The sequence below is a fragment of the Haliotis rufescens genome, unplaced genomic scaffold (assembly GCF_023055435.1).
Source record: "Haliotis rufescens isolate VD_foot unplaced genomic scaffold, xgHalRufe1.0.p SCAF_16, whole genome shotgun sequence".
NCBI lineage: Eukaryota > Metazoa > Mollusca > Gastropoda > Lepetellida > Haliotidae > Haliotis > Haliotis rufescens.
In genome coordinates this window covers 23,340,250-23,365,908 of record NW_025963846.1, presented here as the reverse complement: position 1 = coordinate 23,365,908, position 25,659 = coordinate 23,340,250, and the positions used below count along the sequence as shown (strand labels likewise).

General features: G+C 40.0%; 1 protein-coding gene across 5 annotated transcripts in view; it reads left to right on the top strand.

Annotated features, from left to right (window-relative positions):
* Positions 1 to 25,659, top strand: part of LOC124133837 (ubiquitin-like modifier-activating enzyme 1) — a 59,858-nt gene that overhangs the window by 10,429 nt on the left and 23,770 nt on the right. For 2 of the 5 annotated variants that reach the window (XM_046498402.2, XM_046498407.2), the window contains exons 2-9: positions 11,721 to 11,822; positions 14,670 to 14,731; positions 18,673 to 18,841; positions 19,856 to 19,990; positions 21,179 to 21,285; positions 22,759 to 22,849; positions 23,865 to 23,997; positions 25,245 to 25,342. In XM_046498402.2, the coding sequence (XP_046354358.1) occupies positions 11,721 to 11,822; positions 14,670 to 14,731; positions 18,673 to 18,841; positions 19,856 to 19,990; positions 21,179 to 21,285; positions 22,759 to 22,849; positions 23,865 to 23,997; positions 25,245 to 25,342 (897 nt within the window). Of the gene's footprint in view, positions 1 to 7,881; positions 8,119 to 8,152; positions 8,176 to 8,302; positions 8,420 to 11,720; positions 11,823 to 14,669; positions 14,732 to 18,672; positions 18,842 to 19,855; positions 19,991 to 21,178; positions 21,286 to 22,758; positions 22,850 to 23,864; positions 23,998 to 25,244; positions 25,343 to 25,659 lie in introns of those variants that run through there. The other 3 variants (XM_046498404.2, XM_046498406.2, XM_046498405.2) reach the window with 3 other exon arrangements.

Below are 25,659 nucleotides of genomic sequence, written 5' to 3'. Positions count from 1 at the left end.
TCTTGGGTATATTTTTTAGATGCAAGGCATATGTAAAATCAAAAATTATTTTATTTTTTGAGGGATTCTTTGACGAAGAACTTGAAATCATACGCGCATTCTGATTGGTTTGTCGTATTTTCGCACATCACATTCATCGTTAGGGGGACGAGTATTCTTGCAGGTTACGGAAAGGGGCGAGTGGTGACGAATGACCATCCTATATGAAAAACGTGTTCTGGACTTATCTCATGACGTTTTAACTGCACCAGACCTCTTTTAAGGACGACAGCTTTTGCTACGCTTCAAAACAAACAACCGCCTCCGTGGTCTTGTGGTAGTGCGTACGCCCGGAGAGCAAAATGTCCGGGGTACGATCCTCGGCCGCGTCATACCAAAAGATGTAAAAAGATGGTACTTGTTGTTACCCTGTCTGGCGCTCGGCATTAAGGGGCTAAAACAAGGACTGGTCGGCTCGGAGTCAGTATACTGTGTCTGAATGGGATATTCATGTTAAACTGTGGCATGGTATCTCAGTGAGCTAGCACTATAAATCGGCATCAGTCCGGACTAGTACAAGCAACCACACAAACAAACACACACACGTACATGCACGTCGCTATATAAGTGCAATGATCTTGGACGCGACGTAAACCCAATTTCACCTCACCTCAAACCAAACAGAGCTCTTAGTGCTGAAATAACGCCGATTCGACGTTAAAGTTTAACTCACTCACTCACTCAATAGATATGTTATCCCATCTAGCTTTCGTCTTTTTAATGATTGGTAAACCGTATTTGCTTTTTAACCTTTGTGGCTATCTTTTTATGTCGCGTATTCAAATCCTATGTGTTAAATCGGTCAGCCCTTTCGCATGTTAAAAATGTTTCGTGTTAAAGAGTATTGTAAATGCAACACTGACAGAATGGTAGGCGGCACTTGTCCATATGAGTCTCCATCATGACCCTCGTCTTTCAAAACCTATCCCACCAGTGGGTCACATGACTACAAACCATCCCTGACACCCCTTGGGAATTCAGGGTCAGAGCTGGTCCCTAGCAACCTATACTATGTGGTCAGGCTTGCTGACAATGTTGATGGCGTACCCCAACGGAGCGTGTGGAGTCAGTCACTGGATTGTCCGGTCCAGACTCGATTATTTACCATCTTCCCGATTTTGATTAGACTATGCATAGACTCGTTGGTCCAGACAAAACGTAACTCCATTATTCCAGCCTAGTTCGCCAAGGGTGGTAACTAGACGTTTATAGTCAGTTAACTCCCTTGCCTCGGGAAGATGAGTATTTACAGGCCACCGCCATATAGCTGGAATATTGTAGAGTGCGGCTTTAACACACAATTGAATCTCTTACTATATGCCAACAATGAATCGTTCCTGGAATATACCCCCTTTCTTTAATAAAGTCACAAAAGGACAAAATTATAAACTGCTATGGAAATCATAGGTTTTACTCTCTATGTGTTGTAGAGTATTTGGCGGTGATATTTATGGACTATGCACTGTAAATAATGTGTAAACACGTAAACAAGAAATCCTAAACGGGATACTCATTTTGTGTGCTCTATCTAAACACATTTAGGGTCTAAACACATGATATGAGGTATTCCTTCATAGCCTAAACATGTACGATATTCTAACGTCTATTTGTATATGACGCGGCCGGGAATCGAACCCCCGACCTTCCGCGCAAACGCTGTACCACTAGACCACAGATTCAGTCTAAAACTTTATAAGTGTAGAACAGTTTGATCATTGTGATCAAACCCAGACATCATCAACTCATGCAACATGCATACACAACAATATCGACCCAACTAATCCACGTCAAAGTTCAAATTGGTAGATCTCGCTGGTTTATTCATTGTTGCAGCGATAACGCGTGCACGCACTTCCCAACGTACCGTCTTTCCTCTATTAGACGCCAGGGCTTCTATTTATTTCGGACAAGCCTTTGACCCGGCATCAATTAGAGGCCCGGCGTCTATTGGAGGCCCGTCTTCTATTAATACCCCCATTTCACTATGACCACGAATGTCCCGAATCGTCACGAAATGGAAATATTTTGTGTTCGTAGATATCCATAAGATATTGATCGACCCGGCTTCTATTATACCCCCATTTCACTATGACCACAAATGTCCCGGATCATTAATAGTATCAATTGATCGACTCGGCGTCTATTAGAGGCCCGGCTTCTATATTTCGCACTGAACAATTGACCCGGCTTCTAGTAGAGGCTCGGCGTCTAATAGAGGAAATACGGTATTATAAATAGATACGCCGGATCTAACGCATTAAACTGTATCTGTAGCATACAAGGAAGACCCTGATACATAAAGAGAAATCACTGATAAAATCTGGTTTGTTTCACACTTCCTGAACCATATTATTTTCCCTTCCGCCCACCCTCGTACTGTAACGCTAAAGCTCTAAATGAAGCAAGTCCACAGGTTCAAGCATTGAACCCCCAATCTTACGAGGGATTCAATTTAAATGGTGTTGTTGGTTTCTATCAAAATCCTATATTTCAAATATTTTTGTTGTTAGTGTTGTTGTTTTTTCGTTTAACAATATCCCAGCTATATGACGGCGGTCTGTAAATAATCGAGTCTGGACCAGACAATCCACTGATTGACATCATGAGACTCGTTCCACGCAATTGGGATCGATGACATGTATCAACCAAGTCACGAGCCTGACCGACCGATCCCGTTAGTCGCCTCTTACGACAAGCCCAGTCGCCTTTTACGACAAGCATGGGTTGCTGAAGACCTATCCTGCCCCGGATCTTCACGGGTTATATTTTAAAGACCAAGCATTGGTCTAGAATTATTCCAACAGACGTAAATAGATTCCGATGCTAACAACCATGTATTTTAATCTATCCCCGCTGACGTAAAAAGCTTTGTTTTAAACCAACATATACAAACGGAACATCTACACATGTGTTTTAACCTTCTTCACATTGTTTCGATCAGCATATAAATTAGTCTATGAATACGAGACTGCACTGACGAGGTATAAACAGATTGCGTTAGCCCTTGTATGTGTGGGACTCTGCCGCCGTCAGCACGTGAATCATTGATGCCCCGTCAGCCCGTCTCTATCCATCCGGCCGTGCGTTTGATGCCATGCATGGTGGTTAGACTTGCAAAGTCTCTTAGGCAATAAGTATTCGTTTAAATCATAATTTTCTAGATTATGTAAATGATAAGAACAAGTTGTCCCTATACGAGACTTGAGTCCTTTGTACTGTCCACATATCTAGACTTGCCTATTAGGAGGATAGAATTACTACACATCCATGGACTTATCTTTCAGTACAGCATTGAAGCAGGTCTAGATGGTGGTGTTTACGCGTCTGTGTATCCTTGGTTTTTTAATTTATTTTCAGATGTTTTGTTGGGGAGCTCCTTGAATATAGTGTTTAATTCTGTACAGAAATACTACAAATGTAAACTCATTGTAGTCTGTGATATAAAATATAAGGCCACGGTAAGTTAATTTTTAAGATTTACATTTTGTTTTTGTTGCCAAAGGATTGACATTTAGCCTGAGTCTATTCTCCTATAGGCAGGGAGTGTCGTATACGTTATACACCCTAACATAGTCGTGCTGACTTGGCTGATGCACGTCATCGTATCCCAATTGCGTTGATCGATGCTCGTGATGTCAATCAATGGATTGTCTGGTCCAGACTCGATTATTGACAGACCGCAGTCATATAGCTGGAATATTGCTGAGTGCGGCGTTAAACAACAAACAAACAAACAAACATAACATAGTCGTACACGATATTTTGCCAAGCAGCACTTTGGAAACAGGCCGACACGAAATATCTTGCATGTAAACGTGTAGAATATACTTGACTCTGATGTAGGTCAATAATTGAGCTGTGAGGCCAAACCAAAATTGTTTAAAAACTTGAAATGTTTTAAATTGGAATTTTTATTTTGTCGACCTACCAACCTAAAATATACCGATTTACGACAGCCGTATTTTAACCACAAACTCTGCTTGTGAAACGAGGTACGTTTCCTAAATCACAAGGCTTTCGAAGAGTTATGAGACTGCATGTCGGAGGTCGACGGTCGTATTACTTTGAAAACGGGGACATGTTTAAGTTGTTGTGAAGTACTAGGTTACTGATAAACTATTCACTTAGCTTTATGCCCGTCGACATGTTCATTCGTGTTCCGTGTGTTCTACAAACCATATCCGTGTTGAAGATTGAAGTAAGTTAAATGAAATATATTCCATATATAAAAGGTCAAACGCTTTCTTCCTTCATCGAAAAGGGACTCTCGCATGTATGTATATATGTTTTCCGCGAAGTATAAGCTCATTGCAATAGGCTCTGCCTTCAAACTAAATCACATCTGTCTTCCGTCTACACCTCCCTCACACTAGGCCCTATTGCATTTCCGTATGTACATGTGAGGTCAAAATAACCTTTGTTATATCCACGCCAGGCAAATTTCAACAAGACCTTGCCCTGCAATCAATACAATTCTGTCGAATGAAACAACATTGTGTACGTAGACATGGTCTTCCTCTCTTTACATCCGACAAAATAACGGGAAAGTTAATTATATGTACTGAATATAATTAAACTGAATAACTGAATAACCTGTCGTCTATGGACAGTATACTATTGTTTGTTGTTTTACGCCGCACTCAGCAATATTCAAGCTATATGACGGCGGTCTGTAAATAATCGAGTCTGGCCCAGACAATCCAGTGATTGATATCACGAGATCTATCCACGCAATTGGGATCGATGACATGCATCATCCAAGTCAGCGAGCCTGACCACCCGATCCCGTTAGTCGCCTTTTAGGACAAGTATAGACGCCTTTTACGACAAACATGGGTTGCTGAAGACCTATTTTACCCAGATCGTCACGGGTAGTTATAGCCAGTATTCACCCGACACACTGAAACCCAACGGAAGAGAAAGTTTAATATAATTACATAGTATACTAATTTTCGAGATATAATTATTTTTTTTAGTAGTCTTGTTTAATTTCCCATCATCATAATTATTTTGTTTTTAGGGAAATAATAAAAATGTATCATTTTTTAAATCTCAAATGACATCTTTGAACACATGGTTTATATACACATGCACAATAGTTAAGCGCCACCATATTCATAGCCTCTTGATTTCACGTGTGGGAATCAGAAATACGAAATATGATGATCTATGACTGAATTAGGCTTCCATAGTTTCATGAACCCAAATTTGTCTAGATACCACAAGGAAAGCGTGCTTTACGTGTTGCTGCAGTTTCCCTACCCTATAAATAGTGAAATTCAAGTTTCAGACACGTGGTTGCATTTTGCTCCTGTGTGCGATTCCCCTTCCAATAGTGGTTGAAAATCAGCCATGGTGAGGAGAAAGTTAACGAACGCTGAAAGATGGCAAGTGATAGGCATGAAAAATGCTGTCATGTCATGATGTCATTTACAAGATAAATGAGTCGTCATCACAGTGTTATCACTCGTTTGATTGTCAAACATGGTCAAACCAATGATCTCAATGACAGGCATAGGTCTGGTAGGCCAAGAAAGACCTCTAACAGAGAGGATAGACGTCTTTTCAGGATAGTCAGACGAAATATATTTGCCACTTCAACAGATTGTGGATTACCCATCAGAGACTCTCGACGATGACCGTAAGGCGTCGCCTCAGAGCGGCTGGTTATAACGCCAGAAGACCAGTAAAACGTCCTCAACTGACTGAGAGGCACATGCGGAATCGTCTGATATGGTGTCGTGCCCGTAGTCGATGGAACTTGGCCAACTGGAGAAGGATCCATTGGTCTGACGAGTGTCGAATGCTGCTACGAACTGTTGATGGTCGAATACGTGTTTGGAGGCAACGTAACACTCGTTTTGCACCAAGGAACATCCAAAAGACCTCAGCATGTGGCGGGGGATCTGTCATGATGTGGGGTTGTGTTTCCTTCGGCTGCAAACTTCCACTGGTGACAATTCGTGGAAACCTGAATGGCCAACAATACCAAGATGCCGTTCTTCGTCCAGTGGTAGTCCCTCATTTTGACAACCATCCTCTTCAGACAAGACCTGTTTACATGGACGACAATGCTAGACCACACAGATCTAGGGCAGTTTTGGCTTATTTGCGTCAAGAAGCTTTTACCACTCTTCCTTGGCCGGCCTGTAGTCCGGATCTTAATCCGATTGAGCATCTCTGGGACATTCTTGGCCGGAAAATCAGACATCGTGATGCCCCGGTTCAAAATCTCGCTGGACTTGAAGCCGCACTTCATGAAGAATGGATCCGTTTGCCTCAGAGAAGCATTCAACGACTTGTAATGAGTATGAGGCGTAGGGTTGAAGCTGTGGTCAATGTCCGTGGATCATACACACGTTACTGACGTTTCTATCTTGCAATAGACTCCGCACCCCCTAGGGTGTCTATGTGACACCTGATATGGTCTGCTGATATCATGACAGTTACATGACAAAAAAGGTTTTTCAATGTTTTCTAATCCTTCAATTTCTGGTCTTCGGTAAAATTCGGTAAAATGCTCATATTCTTTTGGAACACAAGATAAACTTGCTTTGGGACAACCTTTGCATCACATGAGGTTTACATATACGGCTTATAACAATCGTACATCTCGTTATAATAGTCATCATTAAGTGTCAAAAGTAACAGCTCACAAAAATGGTGGGCGCTTAACTTTTGTGCATGTGTATATATGCATGAAGATATCTTGAAAGCTGTATCTAAGTTTCGACCCAGAAACAAACTCCGATACTGCAACCAGTGATACTAGTATTTTAAAGCTTGTTTCATTGGTTGAAAAATAACAACGATGAAATTTAATGACAGTATATATGTGCGTGTCTTCACTTCCTCAAAGACGTCAAAATGTAGACGTCAAAAAGACGTCGAAACTAGTTAACGTCATACATACAACTCGTCACAGGAAGGTCAATAGATTTTGTTATTCACGAGGGTGAGTTAAAATTTAGTGAGTTAGAATTTAAGGTCGCATCAGCATTTTTTCAGCCATATAGCGACTATTCACGAGGAAAGACTGTAATATCGAACAATATGCCCATCGACAAATTGATGCTTATGCATGTTATGGGTAAGTGAATGAAAATTATGTGTATTGTTAATATATTCAAAGCCTGTTTTCACATCTTGTGAAATATGTTGTATTTACATGGAGTCTATTTATTTATAAACATCACGTTTGTTTACAGGCTTACATTTCGCGACAATAATGAAATGGAGACATTTTGTATGGTTGCACTCGATTCGTAGATCGGCAGGACTCGGCGATAACACCGGTCTTGCGTAGTAACGTGACAGAGCATACGGGTGCACTTGATTGCTACAGTTTTCGCGCATTTTTAAAACAATATTTCTGCTTTAGAACAGAAGGTGTTTCTTTATATTTAAAAAAGAATATTTTGGCGCAGTGCTGACGCATGGTTATAAAGTTTTCTTCTAATGTCTAATGCCTTTCATATCTATATCAAAGAAATCCCCAGGTATTTAACTAAAAATAAAGATTTCAGAAAATTCATATTTATTTATCTGCTATATAACGCTTCCGTCAGTGTTCAAAATAAATGGTCACGTACATGTATAATTCTTGCAGTCGTCTAGACAATATCGTAATCCCTTTACGACGGTGTCGCTTCGCAACCATTAGCGAAAATGTAGGCGATGTTGCCATGGTTGCCCGCTGTATACTAGCCTATTTGAGTAGGTAACTGTTCACGTGAACCTTACACGTGTCATTTACACCTGTAGCAATCGAGTTTCTCGGTAAATGTTATGACATCACGGGCTATATATACACCTTTCATCAGCGTTCCCATAATTCTTTCTCATCTTCGTCACAGTCGAGCATTGAAAACAGGAAGTGTTTGTTGGATTTTATTCTCGGGAATCACCGGCTGTCGAATTTTATACAAATTTGTTATCTGCAATTTCAATCTTTGAAATTGTAGATATTTATGTTGTGATTGGATTTTCATTCTGAGGTCTGACAGAAAACGGGCGTTTCTATCCTGTCCATAAAATTTTGGTTGAGAGTCGGTCGGCGATCAAGCTTCATGTCATTTGGTAAGTTGGGAGAATTCAGTGTATCCAATGCGCAGGCGCCGTGACTGAAACGGAACGGTATGATAAAAATAGAAAAAACAAGGGTGACATATGTAATTTGTGCCATTGCATAATAAGGATATCATTTATTTGAATCGACTTATGTATTCTGTGATCAATTTAAAAATAAAATGCAGTCCAAACAAATCTCAACATTATGCATCACTCCCATCGGCCGCACGTGTCGAAATAGGCCGCCATATTTGTTGGGTCTTACCCCCAAATCAAGAGGAAATCATTACATCTCTCCGGCAAATTTCAGGTTTTTAAGTCATTTGGGGATATTTTGACGTTGTGTGTACATATAGTAACGCATGCATGTGTAAAGGGACCGCATAGCTTGAAGTAAAGCGGTCGGATGACGGCGGTCTCTTTGTGGTGCTTTGTCATGCAATGTTCTAGAACTTCAGATATTGCTTCGATCGCTTTATTGTAGAGTTTCGTCAGGTTTATTGTTGAGTTTGTTTAGCAATACGTATGTCTCTGATCTATTTTTGCAGCCAATGCAACATTGGTGGCATATATATACGTGTGTCTGGTACAGGTAGGTCTAAATTTAGCGACGCCACTTGGTTAGGAACTGTCATTCACCAGTCCAATCGTTACAAATATTGCTGGTGTCTATATGTGTTTTGAGTTAGGCCTAGATACAAAAGTGGACAGCAAGGTAGTTGTCCGCAGGAATTGACATAAGCACAGGTATAGATTGGTAACAGTGGTAGGTTTTAACAAGATAAATCCTTTTCATTACAATATAAAACCACAATGGTCGTTTTTACTACCTAGAATATTATTCTGAATTTTTTTATGAGATCATACATAATCTTTTGTGCTGGCTGACAAATCACTATTTGCCAGAAATAGGGGCCCAGATTTAGGACACCAAGGTTAGATGGTGTTAATGCCTACAGACATGTTCGAACATTTTCATTCTGTTGTATTTGTTACGTTTACTTCATGACTTAATTTGTTGTGAAAGCTTGTTGACAGATTTCAGCTCCCCTGAACTGAGTTTGTCTGTCAATACATCCATTCATTACGGCATTCTGAATCGTTAGAAGACCTATAAAGCTGAAGCATTTTTGAATGACTACAACTATAAGATAATATGACCAGGGCCCACATGCACAAAGGGATCTTAGCACTAAGATGATCGTAACTACCATACTTTAACATAGGCTTACAATAGTCGTAGCACTAAGATCGCTTTGTGCAAGTGGGCCCTGGGCAAGACACCTTGAAGTAAATCCATAGATCTTGTTGTTTATCAGAGCTCCAGATAAGCTGCGTATCTGAGTAAAATACGCATAAAAAATGCAGTAATATGCAGTAAAATAAAATCCAAGCGTATCAAATACGCAACAAACATTACAGAATCGCTACAAAAATAAAACTTGTGCGTATCATCAAAATATTGTGAAGTAACCCGGCGTATTCGATTAGCAAATGAGCAACTTATTTTGGAATTATAAAAGGACATTCCTTCAACCTTGCCAAACTCCTCGATGACAGTTACATCATGATCATTTGCCATCACACTTTCTTGTGGAAGTATCGTGGTATTTTTGAGTCCTTATAAAGCTCTGGAACCCACACGACACCAGTTTGCAGGGACTAGGTGAATAGTGTTTTTAAATATTTCACTTAAATACCCACATGTGAAAAACTAGAGGGTAACAGAAATTTGGGAAATTTGAATACCCAGATAGAATTACTGATACCCGATGATTTTAAAATGCATGGGTAGAATACCCACAACACCAAAAGCTTATCTGGAGCTCTGTGTTTATGTAACATTTCTTCTGTGTTAGAAGCTTCAACACACTTAAAAAACTTTTGATAGTTTGGGGACAAGTCAAAACCCTACTGAACTAATACTATATTCAAGAAAATAGGATCCAATTTTAAGCAATACACTGCAATCCGGGTCTATGGCAGCTGTGGTTGATAATGTTGGGTATCCATCAAGTCAAATTTAATATTCAGGTAGTTCAAATAATGTTTGAACTTTCCTTGAAAGGTTTACTTATGGTACATGTTTTGTTAACACAATGATACCCCTTGAACATGTTTAAACATATCACTCAAAGAATGCTCTTAGCATTGACAAATAGATGATGAAAATTTTGTCCTTTGTCCTCAAGATAGCCTAGTGGTTAAAGCAGTCGCTCTTCACACCGAAGACCCTGGTTCGATTCCCAAGGCGGGTACGATGTGTGAAGCCCATTTCTGGAATATTGCTAAAAGCCGCGTAAAATCAAACTCACTCATTAACTGATTAGTAATTTAGTATATAGCAAAAAGTTGATTGAGAGCAATTATTGGTAAATAAAATCACAATTGATTCTCTACACTGGTTTAAGTTCACATTTAATCTAGTGTGACTCAAGCTTGAGGCAATAATACTGAACGTTTCTCATATTCAGCGTTTGTGAAAAAGATTCAACTGGTCTATCAGTTGAAACCTTTTTCCTTCAACAAACATCCCACCAAGATGTAGGAATTGATGACAAACATACTTCCTGGGGGAAGTGGTAAAGCGTTTCCTCATCCTGCCAAAGTCCCAGTCTCGATTCCCTACAGAGGTATTGTGTGTCAAGCCCATTTCTGATGTCCCCTGCCACGATGTTGCTATCTGGATTATTGATAAAGTGGAGTAGAATCCACACACACCCCACCTTTTGCATCCCTAAATATTTCAAACCCCATAATTTAATTATTTTTATTTAACATATTGACAGAGAAGACAAAATTAACCCATGTTGGCCCATTTCACTTGTCTGGTACTGCAATCGGTAATGCTTACAACGTAACCTCCTTCTTTGCACCCTTTGTTGAGAATTAACCAAATTTTCACACATGGGGAATGAGCTTGGTTTGAAATGTGCTGTAAGGACAGTGCTCACCTGTGATATTCTAACAAGTGTGACCTGTGAAGATCCGGGATAGAATAGGTCTTCAGCAACCCATGCTTGCCGTGAAAGGCAACTATGCTTGTCGTAAGAGGCGACTAACAGGATCGGGTGGTCAGGCTCGCTGACTTGGTTGATGCATGTCATCGTATCCCAATTGCGTGGATTGATGCTCATGATGTCAATCACTGGATTGTCTGGTCAAGACTCGATTTTTGACAGACCGCCGTCATATAGCTGGAATATTGTTAAACGAGAAAACACCAACAACAAAAATATTTAAAATATAGAATTTTGATAGAAACAAACAACACCATTTAAATTGAATCCCTCGTAAGATTGGGGGTTCAGAGCTTGAACCTGTGGACTTGCTTCATCTAGAGCTTTAGCGTTACAGTACGAGGGTTGGGCCATCATATAGCTGGAATATTGCTGAGTGCGGCATTAAACAAAAAACAAACAAACTGTAACAAGTGTATTGGAATCCAATGTAAATGAAGTACGTGCCTCACTTCCTCAATGGAAGGATTTGTCTCGTGGCATATCTTGCGTCATATCTCGCAAGCATGACAAGTGAGGCAAAGTCTCTTGGTTGCGCAGTAAATTTGAACACTATGTTCAGTGTAAGTGACCTATCGTGTTGTGTTTCAGATGTCCAGTAATACGGACGCTCCACCGGCCAAGAAACCTAGAACTGAGTCCAATACGGGTGCAAACTGCACAAATAACTCAGGTGTAGCTTCAAATAGCAGGGTAAGTTAAATCAGAATTACATTTTCTTCAGTGTTGACAAGGTTGAAATTAGGGGTGTCACGATACAGGTACCTCTCAATACGATACATATCTCAATTTTGAGGTCAAGATACGATATGTATCTCGATACAGCTATACGGACCTTTTATGCATAAATTTAGAAGCAAGCTTTTTAATAACATGTCACATTCACAATTATGTGTTCTAATCACTATCAGTAGAAAATTTTGCAAAATAATAATACTTAGAAAAGGTTGATTCTGTTTATTCAAACAAATGTCAGACACTAACAAGTTTTCGTATGTGTCAAATTCAGAAAATATGATGATGACATTTCGATTCTAAAAAATAATTAACCGATACGCAAACAAATGGATACCGATTTCAATAAAATTTCGTATGGATATAAATTTACATGAATCTCGTATCGTGAGAATTATCTACCGATGCATTGGTACTATCAGTGAATCGTGACATCCCTACTAACGTGTCCCTGCTAGTTGTATATACTGTATGGGGATATGTATTTGTGGTTGCATTTGTGCACTTGTCAAGGCCAAATAGAAAAAGCATAATTGTATTTCAGGTAACCCAGCTGAGTCCCAGGAGCAGGACAATTACCACTGGACAATTGCCACCTGGACAATTTCCCCCCATAAAAAATTGTCATTAACATGTCATGAATCCTTTACTCAGTTAATTATACAAAAACTTAACATGGATAATTGTGGAGAAAAGTCAGGTCCAGAGCTCCAGATAAGCTGCGTATCTGCGTAAAATACGCATCAGAAATGCGGAAATACGCAGTAAAATAATATCCAAGCGTATCAAATGAGCAACGAACATTACAGATACACTACTAAAATAAAACCTGTGCGTATCATCTTAATATTGTGAAGTAACCCTGCGTATTCGATTAGCGAATCAGCAACTTATTTTGAAATTATAAATGGGCATTCTGTCAACTTTGCCAAACTCCACGATGACAGTTACATCATGATCATTTGCCATCACACTTTCTTGTGGAAGTATCGTGGTATTTTTGAGTCCTTAAAAAGCTCTCTGACCCACACGACACCAGTTTGCAGGGACTAGATGAATAGTGTTTTTAAATATTTAACTTAAATACCCACTTGTGTAAAAACTAGTGGGTAACAGAAATTTGAATACCCGGATAGAAATACTGATACCCAATGATTTTAAAATGCATGGGTAAAATACCCACAACACCTAAAGCTTATCTGGAGCTCTGCATGTCTAAAGTAATACTTCAACTGTCCCAAGTACAACAGAGAAAACAGTTCAAAATCTGTAGTTGTTAGCCCAGAGCGCAGGTTGTTCATGCTGTGTCTGGGACGCAATTGTGTGAAGTCGCTGTTGGCAATCCTTATGTTGTTTTCAATGGTTGGCCACATTCTGCACTGCCAGCATTTTGGTGATGACCTTATCATTCAGGACTTGGACATCCAAGAAACACCAAATACTTTGGTGACTTTGGTTGGAAGACATTGATGCCACCCCTCTGGTGATTGGTTGAACAGGGCAGGCCATCTAGTGTCCTCTGGTGTTGGTTCCACGTTGTAATGGCGATGACCTCTATGTTGTCATTACACCCCTTTCTGACTTAACCCGTGAAGATCCGGGGTAGACTAGGTCTTGCTGTAAAAGGCGACTGTGCTTGTTGTAATGGGATCGCGATTTGGTTGATGCATGTTATCGTATCCCAATTGGGTGGATCGATGGTCATAATGTCAATCCCTTGATTCTCTGGTCCAGGCTCGATTATTTACAGACCGCCGTCATATAGCTAGAATATTGCCAAGTGCGGCATTAAACATCAAACAAAACGAAAAAACCCAAAAATCTTTACAGATTCCAGCAGTAGAAACTTACATTTTTAGTCCACTAGTCCTTATAATGATGACATATAGCGAAACCCAGAAAAGTGGCAAATTTCTCTAGTCCTTGTGACACCTGAACTATTGGGCAGTTTGGCAAGGACTATAGGACTAGTGCCAATTTCTAACACTGGATTCTACATGGTTAACAAACAACAATGACCTCCAGGTGATATGAATTAACATCTATCTCTGTACATTATAAAGAGCACTAGAGTGGAAATGTGCATATAGATGTCTTTGATAGGCATTTAGAAGTTGGAAGAACATGAATAAATGACACTTTTTATGGATAGCAACTTCTTTTATGCTTTAGACCCGTGAAGATTCCGGGGTAGAATAGGTCTTCAGCAACCCATGCTTGCCGTAAAAGGCGACTATGCTTGTCGTTTAAGGCGACTAACAGGATCGGATGGTCAGGCTCGCTGACTTGGTTGATGCATGTTATTGATCCCAATTTGTGGATCGATGCTCATGTCAATCACTGGATTGTCTGGTCCAGACTCGATTATTTACAGACCACTGTCATATAGCTGGAATATTGCTGAGTGCGGCGTTAAACAACAAACCAAAAAACAAATCTTTTAGGCTTTGACAGAGAATAAAAGAAGTTGCAGTCCATAAAGTGTCATGTATTCGTGTATACAAACTCAAACAAAATAGAACATGACATGACAACCAGAACTTTTAAAAGGAATCTATGTTCTAATCTATTAAAGAGGAATGTTTTGTGATCATGTATTGTTTTACTCCATTCTGGAAAGAATGGAATGGTGGCATAGTTTTGTGAAAAACAAATTAAAGGACACCAGGATCCGGCTTCATCTGGAATGCTGATACTTGTGATAGATATTTTAGTGGACCAGAGACAGCACAGTCATTCCAACTTTATTCTATTCTTTTGTGTTTGAATATTGGCATGATTACTTATTAATTGTGTTTATTGTAGGTTGACATGGCGCAGAATGGAGCGACAGATGAAATTGATGAAGGCCTCTACTCCAGACAGCTGTAAGTAGGATTTTCTTCATTCAGAGTTTGCAGAGAGAACAGTTGTGAAAAATGGAGTATAAGGATGTTAATTGTGATGATATTGTTTATTTTCTCCCTGAACTTTGAACCCTATGCTCATATTTACTTGAAGTGGTGCATTTTACTTGTTTGAGAGGATTTATAAATGTATGTTATTTGCCTGTTAGATGGAACAATTTGGACAGAGATTTAAGTAATACCATATTCGACGTAATAAGCGCCCACGGCGATATTTGCTAATATATTGCAAATATGAGCAATCCCAATTAGCAGCCCTTCTGATTGATCAATGTACACAAGACTTATTTATTCGCGTATGATACGCACCCTTAATTATGGGCAATTAAATTCTGGAAAAATATATGTCATATATAAACATTTCAGGCTGTCAGCATAAACCACAATTTTTTTCTTTCAACTCTGTTTTTTCCACCAAATTAATATTCTAAAGTACTCACGGAAATGAAAAAAACCTGTTTTTCTCAATTTAAAAATCGACAGAAAGTGTTACGTAGCTGTAAATACGAAATAACAAAACAACCCATGAAGTACTAGTCTGGATTTGCTAGTTTGATCTCAGTGAACAATACGAAATGTACTTTACAGGAGGTAATTTGTCGGCACTTTCAACATTCAGAAATAAAACTAAGTCAAAATTGACATAGCAGAAACAGACTATACCTGTTCTCACCTGTCGTCAAGGTGTCAAAGGTCACCTTAATCTACTTACACCTGGTTATGCCCTGTTTCACAATAGTCTGTTTTATTCACATTTTTACACACTTTTACGTGTAAAAAGGCATAAAAACATTTGATACGCTGTATTTGTGCCACGGCCCAATTAGTACTAATTTAGTTGTTTGAATATTTACATATTTTGTATATTAACTGCAATAATTTAAGATCTGAGGTCGAAAAAACAGTTTTTTTTCATTTCCATGAGTACTTTAAAAAGAGCCCCCTATTTCTAATTTTGAGAGTGCCCTGGGCGCTTATTATGTCGAATACGGTAGTAAGTTTTGTTTCAAAAGCTGACCTTAAAAAATAATGACATCACGATACACTAGCTTCATATATCAGTAATTATTTAAATAACTAGTTTGTGTCATTTGTGATTAAAATCCATCCCAGCTAACAAGAGGTTATCTATCAGCCTGCTTGTTTAACTTGTATAACTGGTTTAAGTGCAAGTATTGGGATAAAATTGATTGCAAATATAAATTTTCCTAGGTACACTAAGTCAATTGCCGAGAGAGAAAAATAGTCTTGGGCTTGGCATGAGACAACCGATGCAGAGGTGCATGGCAATATGTAGACTTGATTACAGTGTGTAAATCATGATATTAATGAAAAAAAATGCAAGTGTCTCTTGCTCGCAGGAGAGAGTGACAAATTTTTATGTTCATATATTAAAGTTTATTTTCATGTCAGGTTCACTCCACATGTGCAAAATCAATGACAAACATAAGAGAACTCACAATAAACAATGAAATTGAACGCTAGATTTAGAAAGTGCTTATCATCAAATTCTGTGTCAAGTGTAGGGCTGGCTAAAAAGATTGATAATCGGAATTATCGTTGATGGGAAGAAATATTATCGATTATCCATATGAAATTGTTGTCAGCGATAATAACTTACATAAACTATTGCAATGAAATAAAGTTTAGATTTTCCCAAAACAGACTTGTTATTGTCAATCATGTCAATTGTTGAAGATGGAAAGCAGCTGTTTTTATTATATCTCATGTCCACAAAGTATTCCATGCATAAATGTGTCACTCTGGTGTGAAATATGTTGATTTCTTTCAGGACTTTCTAGCACATTTGCTTAATGATACTTCTCTGATATTTATCAATAACTGTGATCATTATCGATAACCAGCCCTAGTTTTTCCAGATTGTTTTGCAGGTGTGACGATGATTGTGTTGCAGGTGTGATAATGATTGTGTTGCAGGTGTGACGATTGTGTTACAGATGTGATGATGATTGTGTTGCAGGTGTGATGATGATTGTTTTGCAGGTGTGACGATGATTGTGTTGCAGGTGTGACAATTGTTGCAGGTGTGACAGTGATTGTGTTGCAGATGTGACAATGATTGTGTTGCAGGTGTGACTATGATTGTGTTGCAGGTGTGACAGTGATTGTGTTGCAGGTGTGACGATGATTTTTGCAGTTGTGACGATGATTTTTGCAGGTGTGACGATGATTGTGTTGCAGGTGTGACAATGATTGTGTTGTAGGTGGGACGATGATTGTGTTGCAGATGTGACAATGATTGTGTTGCAGGTGTGACAATGATTGTGTTTCAGGTGTGACAATGATTGTGTTGCAGGTGTGACAATGATTGTGTTGCAGGTGTGACGATGATTGTGTTTCAGGTGTGACAATGATTGTGTTGCAGGTGTGACAGTGATTGTGTTTCAGGTGTGACAATGATTGTGTTTCAGGTGTGACAATGTTTTTTTGCAGGTGTGACAATGATTGTGTTTCAGGTGTGACGATGATTGTGTTTCAGGTGTGATGATGATTGTGTTTCAGGTGTGACGATGACTGTTGCAGGTGTGACAATGATTGTGTTGCAGGTGTGACGATGATTGTGTTGCAGGTGTGACGATGATTTTTGCAGTTGTGACGATGATTTTTGCAGGTGTGACGATGATTCTGTTGCAGGTGTGACAATGATTGTGTTGTAGGTGGGACGATGATTGTGTTGCAGGTGTGACGATGATTGTGTTGCAGGTGTGACGATGATTGTGTTGCAGGTGTGACGATGATTTTTGCAGTTGTGACGATGATTTTTGCAGGTGTGACGATGATTGTGTTGCAGGTGTGACAATGATTGTGTTGCAGGTGTGACAATGATTGTGTTGCAGGTGTGACAATGATTGTGTTTCAGGTGTGACAGTGATTGTGTTTCAGGTGTGACAATGATTGTGTTTCAGGTGTGACGATGATTGTGTTGCAGGTGTGATGATGATTGTGTTTCAGGTGTGACGATGACTGTTGCAGGTGTGACAATGATTGTGTTGCTGCTGTGGCGATGATTGTGTTGCTGCTGTGGCGATGATTGTGTTGCAGGTGTGACGATGATTGTGTTGCAGGTGTGACGATGATTGTGTTGCAGGTGTGACGATGATTGTGTTGTAGGTGGGACGATGATTGTGTTGCAGGTGTGACAATGATTGTGTTGCAGGTGTGACGATGATTGTGTTGCAGGTGTGACGATGATTTTTGCAGTTGTGACGATGATTTTTGCAGGTGTGACGATGATTCTGTTGCAGGTGTGACAATGATTGTGTTGCAGGTGTGACGATGATTGTGTTGCAGGTGTGACGATGATTGTGTTGCAGGTGTGACAATGATTGTGTTGCAGGTGTGACGATGATTGTGTTGCAGGTGTGACAATGATTGTGTTGCAGGTGTGACAATGATTGTGTTGCAGGTGTGACAATGATTGTGTTGCAGGTGTGACGATGATTGAGTTGCAGGTGTGACAATGATTGTGTTGCAGGTGTGACGATGATTGTGTTGCAGGTGTGACAATGATTGTGTTGCAGGTGTGACAATGATTGTGTTGCAGGTGTGACAATGATTGTGTTGCAGGTGTGACAATGATTGTGTTTCAGGTGTGACAGTGATTGTGTTTCAGGTGTGACAATGATTGTGTTTCAGGTGTGACGATGATTGTGTTGCAGGTGTGATGATGATTGTGTTTCAGGTGTGACGATGACTGTTGCAGGTGTGACAATGATTGTGTTGCTGCTGTGGCGATGATTGTGTTGCAGGTGTGACGATGATTGTGTTGCAGGTGTGACGATGATTGTGTTGCAGGTGTGACAATGATTGTGTTGCAGGTGTGACAATGAGTGTTTCAGGTATGATAAAGACTTTAAGTTGTGACGATGATTGTGTTGCAGGTATGTCCTTGGACATGAAGCTATGCGGCGGATGGCCAATTCGAATATCCTTATCGCAGGGATGAGAGGTCTGGGCATAGAGATTGCCAAAAATGTTGTGCTAGGCGGTGTAAAATCTGTCACTGTGCACGACACTGGCAATGCATCATGGATGGACTTGTCTAGTCAGGTATGTTCAGTCACATCTAGTGAAAGATGCTAGCTTTGTTACTTACATTGAATGTTTGCTTGATAAATTTGCAGTGATTTTCTTCATGAGTGAGTTTGGTTTTACGTCACTTTTAGCAATATTTTGGCGGAACAAACGAGAAATGAGCTTTACACATTGTACCCTGTGGGGAAACGAACCTGGGCCTTCAACGTGACGCGAGCTAATGCTTTAGCAACTAGGCTACCCAACCTCCAATGAGATTTGGTTAGAGAAAAGTGGCACTCTGACATTTTCATAATCAGATCATTTATGTACTTTTGATAGGATGTTCTTCGATATTGCCAAATTTTAAAAATGTTGGTCATACTTGCCCTTGGTCAAGTAACATTTTCCATAAATTTTCAACCCCTGGACCGCTGGTATTTTGCTGACTGTGGCATTGAAAAGAGCAAAATATGAATAACACAGAGTCCTGCATGTACCCACATCAAGCAGACACTGTGATATAACTGAAATACTGTTCAAAGCAGCATTAACGAAACTCCCTCACTTACTCCCTGTATAAGTGAGACCACCTCCATGGTCTAGTGGTAGAGTGGAAGGTCCGGGGTTAGATCCCCTGCCGCGTCATACCTTAAGACGTTAAAAGATGGTACTTGTTGTTACCCTGTCTGGCGCTCGGCATTAAGGGGCTAAAACAAGGACTGGTCGGCTCGGAGTCAGTATACTGTGTCTGAGTGGGGTATTCATGTTAAACTGCGGCATGGTATCTCAGAGAGCTAGCACTATAAATCGGCATCAGTCCGGACTAGTACAAGCAGCCACACAAACACACACACGTACATGCACGTCGCTATATAAGTGCAATATTCTTGGACGCGACGTTAAACCCAATATCACCTCACCTCACCTCACCTCACCTCACCTCACCTCACCTCACCCTGTATAAGTGATATGGTAGTACTCCCAGGGAGAAAGGCTTCATGCAGAAACTGAAAAGTAACGACAGTACCACCCTACCCTCCATTCCAGTTTTTCCTGCGTGAGGAAGACATTGGGAAGAACCGTGCAGAGGTGATTCAGCCTCGTCTGGCAGAGCTGAACAGCTACGTTCCTGTCTCGGCCTACACAGGGGACCTATCGGAGGATTACCTCACACAGTTTCAGGTGAGAGAACTAAGCAATGTGTAGAACCAGTGTTTGAAATAATTTTAAAACCAACAAGACAGTCGGGCAGGTTACACATAAGTGTAGCCTGCCCATCTTCAACGTTACCTGCCCACTTTCAGACATTATTATTATTGAAAATTTGCAAAAATGAGACAGAAATCATGTCTTGATACAGTTGAAATATTGCCAACAATTACTTGAGAATCTACAAGTAGTAATAAAAGTGAATACATAGGTAGGCTTAAAATTATCTGCCAAATAGTCAGGCAGGTGAAGGAAAATTACATGCAACCTGTCAGAAACGTTGCCAGCCACGGGCAGCTGGGCAGGCAGTTGTTTCGGAGACGGTAGAACATTTTCTAGCAGATGCTCTACGACACCAGTGATTGAAATTAAGCATGAAATTGAAAGGGTCAATGGGAAAACCCTAATGCAGAAAGTTACAGATTATCTGGTCCCGTGATTCAGATAAGAGTATTACTACAGCAGCAACCTTTAGGACCACTGATATAAATATCAACTTCGTCACTTGGTCACATGAGATAAATTGTTATTGTACAAGAAAAAACAAATATCCTATATGTATCCAAGAATAACATGTGCATACAGTTAAGTCCCGTTAATCCGACATCGATGGTCGCATATGATTATGTCGGATTGACGAGTATGTCGGAAAAACAAAATTAAGTAGTATCAACGTTCGTGATCGAAAATCGGACAACTACACGATAGATATAAGGACTCAAACACGTAATACAAAATATAAAATAAATATTCATTTTCATATTGTTATGTTACATTGTTGGCGGAATATGTTTTCTAATCATCAACCTCTAAGGTTTAACACAAAACAACTGTTACCATGGTTACGGACTGTATGACTTATTCAAAATACTTTAAAAAGCATAGTCTGGAATGGAAGTCGCAACTTTGAAACTGGTACCTAAAGCTTAAGAAAGCTGCTTTCTAAGTGTCTAAGGTCGACTTCCTGATTTCGGTAATTCGTTGCAAATTAGGTGTGTCGGAGTCGGAGTGTGAGACTGTTGGATTAACGGGTCCAAATAGCACTGATTTAATCGGTTCCCATCATTAGCGTCTGATAAAGCTGATTGTCGTATTAACGAGACTTGACTGTACTTTAATGAATGGAAAATGGTTATTAGAGTACTTTCCCTTTCCTTTCAGGTTATCTGTTTGACAAACTCTACACAAGATGAACAAATCCGTATTGGAGAGTTCTGTCACTCAAAGGACATCAAGTTCATTGTGGCAGACACAAGAGGATTGTTTGGGTAAGTTAGTGTTTTAGCTGTAATGGGGAAGTGGAATTAATGTTTTGAGATGTTCATTTTATGGGATATAACTGTAGCAGGACGACATGTCCGTAAAACTTCCCAAATTGGAATTATAACTGTTCCAGTTCATGTTATTATGCCTCAAAGTGAGATTGACCAATCAGAGAGCAGAACTACTGACCCCACATGAGCCCGTATACCGCTAGTAAAGCCATCTTGGGTTTTCCAACACCTATCTCACATATTTCACATGAAAATTCTGGTACCGAAATTCACTATTTTGACACTGTTTTGTGTTTTACTATTTTTAATTGTGATGTGCAAGGACAATAATCTGTTTTTTAGATCACGTTCGTGACTTTATAAATAAAGATTATAGTTAAAATTGTCAACAAGGTTTGGCCTCTAAGGTTTGAAGAGTAGTCTTCCTTTGACCCTTGACATCAATGTGCGGTTGTAAGTGTCAAGTTTTCATTTTGACATGACACGTGCCATATAGATACCAGAGAATGTAAACTTTTCGGCATAATAAATTTGTTATGGTGTCTTTAGTTGCCGTAAACAGTGTCATATTAGGTTAGCAGAAAAATATTGGGCGGGCTGATGCCGTATACAGCAACTGAAGACTCCAGAACTAATTTATTAAACTTACAACTGATGTTATGGCTTTGTAGCGGTAACTGTATATGACTGATAACAGGTCCTACTTGCACAAAGTGATCGTAGTGCTACGATGATCGTAACTCTACGATCGCTTTGTGCAAGTGGGTCTCGGACCAATGAAGAGGAAGAGGCTTTGATGCTTGTGTTTAGATTATTGCAATGTTAGAACACCTCAAACCTTTAAAAAATGCTAATTTTGAACAAAATTATGTGTGTGTTTTTTATAATTTACCTGCCAAAAGCGCTTGGTTTTAAATCCTTGATATATCCCTGCTTTTGAATCCTGTGCTTGTTGTAAGACGAAGAGCTGATTAAACTCGGCTGGATCCAGTGCTTGATCACAACTCAGTGATTTCCAGGGCCAGATTTGATTATATCGAGGCAGACATGATGTGACTGGAATGTTGCTTTGACAGAAAACACCTTTCACACACTCACTCATGTAACTTGTTGAATACCTTGGTTAGAGTTAAGAATTCGAAAACCATTCAGTGGGTAAACAATGTATGCTTCTAAAAGAACATTCAACTGTTGACTCATTACATACAGAATTGCACATTTACTAGTGGTTACTTTACAGACAGCTGCCGGGGGGATATGTCATCTTTCTGATGACTCTTGTTTGTTCTATTTGTGAACTCCCATCCATACACTGATGTTTCAGATTTTTCTAAATTCAAAATATATACATATACCTAATATATCGTGATACGTATCGCAAGACGGCCTTGTGCATCGCGAAACCTCAAGTACCCTTTACTTATGCTGGTCAGGTAAATGTAACATGTCGATACGTTTCCATTGCAGTCAGATCTTCTGTGACTTTGGTGAAGGGTTTGTTGTTGCTGACGTAGATGGAGAACAGCCAAACAGCACTATGGTGGCATCTGTCACTAAGGTATGGCATGTGTTGTGCTTAAAACTGGAATGTCCCCAAAATGTAGGAATGTACCCCTCTTGGAAACATAATAGCAGGGATTTATCGAGACCTGCTCAGAGACTTGGTGCCGAATATCAGCCTCTGAGCAGGTCCAGATTATTCTGTGCTATTACGGTTTCCACCAAGGGCAAATGTCAGTAAAATTCTGATAGTAGAATTAATAGTTCCTCAGTGTGTAATAACGTTTGGTTTTACAGTATTGCATTGAATGCAGTGTTATTAAATTTAACAAAGTAAGAACTTTACAAAATTATTTGACCCGTGAAGATCCGGGGTAGAATAGGTCTTCAGTAACCCATGCTTGCCGTTAAAAGCGACTATGCTTGTCATAAGAGCCGACTAACAGGATTGGGTGGTCAGGCTCGCTGACTTGGTTGATGCATGTCATCAATCCCAATTGCATGGATTGATGCTCATGATATGAATCATTTGATTGTCTGGTCCAGGCTCGATTATTTACACAGACCTCTGTCATATAGCTGGAATATTGCTGAGTGCGGCGTAAAACAACAAATAAAATTATTTTAATTTTTTTTATGTTTTCATTACGACAAGTTGGACTTTACTGAAAATGAGGGTAGTGATTGTTTCCCGAGTTGATCTCCAAAACTGTTAAATATTTGTAGATGAAACATGCCATACAGAGACAAAACTATGTGTAGTTCTGATGATGATCCTGTTCCTTCCATGGCCTGTGAAGATCTGGGGCAGAATAGGTCTTCAGCAAACCATGCTTGCCATAAAAGGCATCGGGTGGTCAGGCTCGGTGACTTGGTTGATGCATGTCATCAATCCCAATTGCGTGGATAGATGCTCATGTTGTCAATCACTGGATTGTCTGGTCCAGACTGGATTATTTACAGAGCGCCGTCATATAGCTGGAACAACAAACCAAACCAAACCAAACCAAAACAAACCAAAACCTTGCATGTGTTGCCATCTCTTTGCATGTACATGTATTCCTATGTTGCAGGAAGTAGATGGTATTGTGGCTAGTGTTGACGAGACTCGGCATGGCTTTGAGGACGGAGACCACGTCACATTCCATGAAGTCCAGGGCATGACTGAACTCAATGAATGTGAACCGAGAAAAATCAAGGTGTTAGGTAAGGCGACTGTCTGTCTCTTGTCATAATGTGGGGACTGCCTCTGTGGTCTAGTGGTAGAGTGTCTGCCCGGAGAGCGGAAGGTCCGGGGTTTGATCCCCTGCCGCGTCATACCAAAAGACGTTAAAAGATGGTACTTGTTGTTACCCTGTCTGGCGCTCGGCATTAAGGGGCTATAACAAGGACTGGTCGGCTGGGAGTCAGTATACTGTGTCTGAGTGGGGTATTCATGTTAAACTGCGGCATGGTAACTCAGAGAGCTAGCACTATAAAACGGCATCAGTCCGGACTGAAACAAGCAGCCACACACACACACACACGTACATGCACGTCGCTATATAAGTGCAATAATCTTGGACGCGATGTTAAACCCCATTTCACCTCACCTCATAATGTGGGGTTAAATTGACCACTAAAACTGCTAATTGTGGGTTTCAGGGGCATTACATGTTGCGTAGCTGCCAACGTCTCAAATGTTGCATATTTGTTATGGGGGCACGGGTGGCCCAGTCGTCTAAGCTGCCGCAATTTGCTGTGCAGAGTTGCATCCCTTGGGCACGCCAGAAACCTATAATTGTGGGTTCAAATCCCAGTTCGCCTTGATTATATTTCTAGGTTTGTCAGCACCAAGCCCGTGCTCATGGGTTTCACCGATGTATTTAACGTCTGAGACCTGCATCACTTCGGGCTTTCCTCCCACACCAAGCTGACACGCTGTGATATAACTGGAATACTGTTAAAAGCGGCGTTAAACCCATCTCACTCACTTATATTTGTTATAAATTTGCAACTAAAATAATATTTCTTCAGTAATACAAATAATAAGCCAATCTAGAGATGTTGACTGGTACAGAGTTCCTATACAGCAAATATGTGAATATAGTTGTAGTATACAGTCTATTTGTTTAATTACCCGTGAAGATCCGGGGTAGAATAGGTCTTCAGCAACCCATGCTTGCCGTAAAAGGTGACAATGCTTGTCGTAAAAGGCGACTAACAGGATCGGGTGGTCAGGCTCGCTGACTTGGTTGATGAATGTCATTGATCCCAATTGCGTGGATCAATGCTCATGATATTAATCACTGGATTGTCTGGTCCAGACTCGATTATTTACAGAGCTCCGTCATATAGCTGGAATATTGCTGAGTGCGGCGTAAAACAACCAACCAACCAACCAACTATTTTTTTATACTTTTTTCTTGTGGTAGTGGTGGTTTGTAGTACAAGTTCCTTGTATCCTATTTCAGGGCCCTACACATTCAGTATTGGTGACACAAGCGGCCTGTCCGACTATGTACGAGGAGGAGTGGTGACAAAGGTTAAATTGCCAAAGACTCTGAACTTTGTAAGTACTGTTTAGGAGGATGTGGTAGCCATTGTTTTGTTTCTAAAGCCTGGCCCATTTAACTTATGGTGTTTCAAAACAGACAAATTCTGATAAATGTTATCACAGTTGATATGAGGTTAATTCCCTTCAAGAAATCTTGAAATAGTAGTTTTGAAAATATAGTTTAGAAAACCATGTAAAAATATTGCAAACATCATGTTTTGACCTTTGTAAGCTAGGCTCGAGAAAATAGATTGGTCTGGTTGTATCTAAAACATGTAACTTGTGAACTACGGTATAGTTACTGAATAGTTAATACTTAATGTAAACTATAG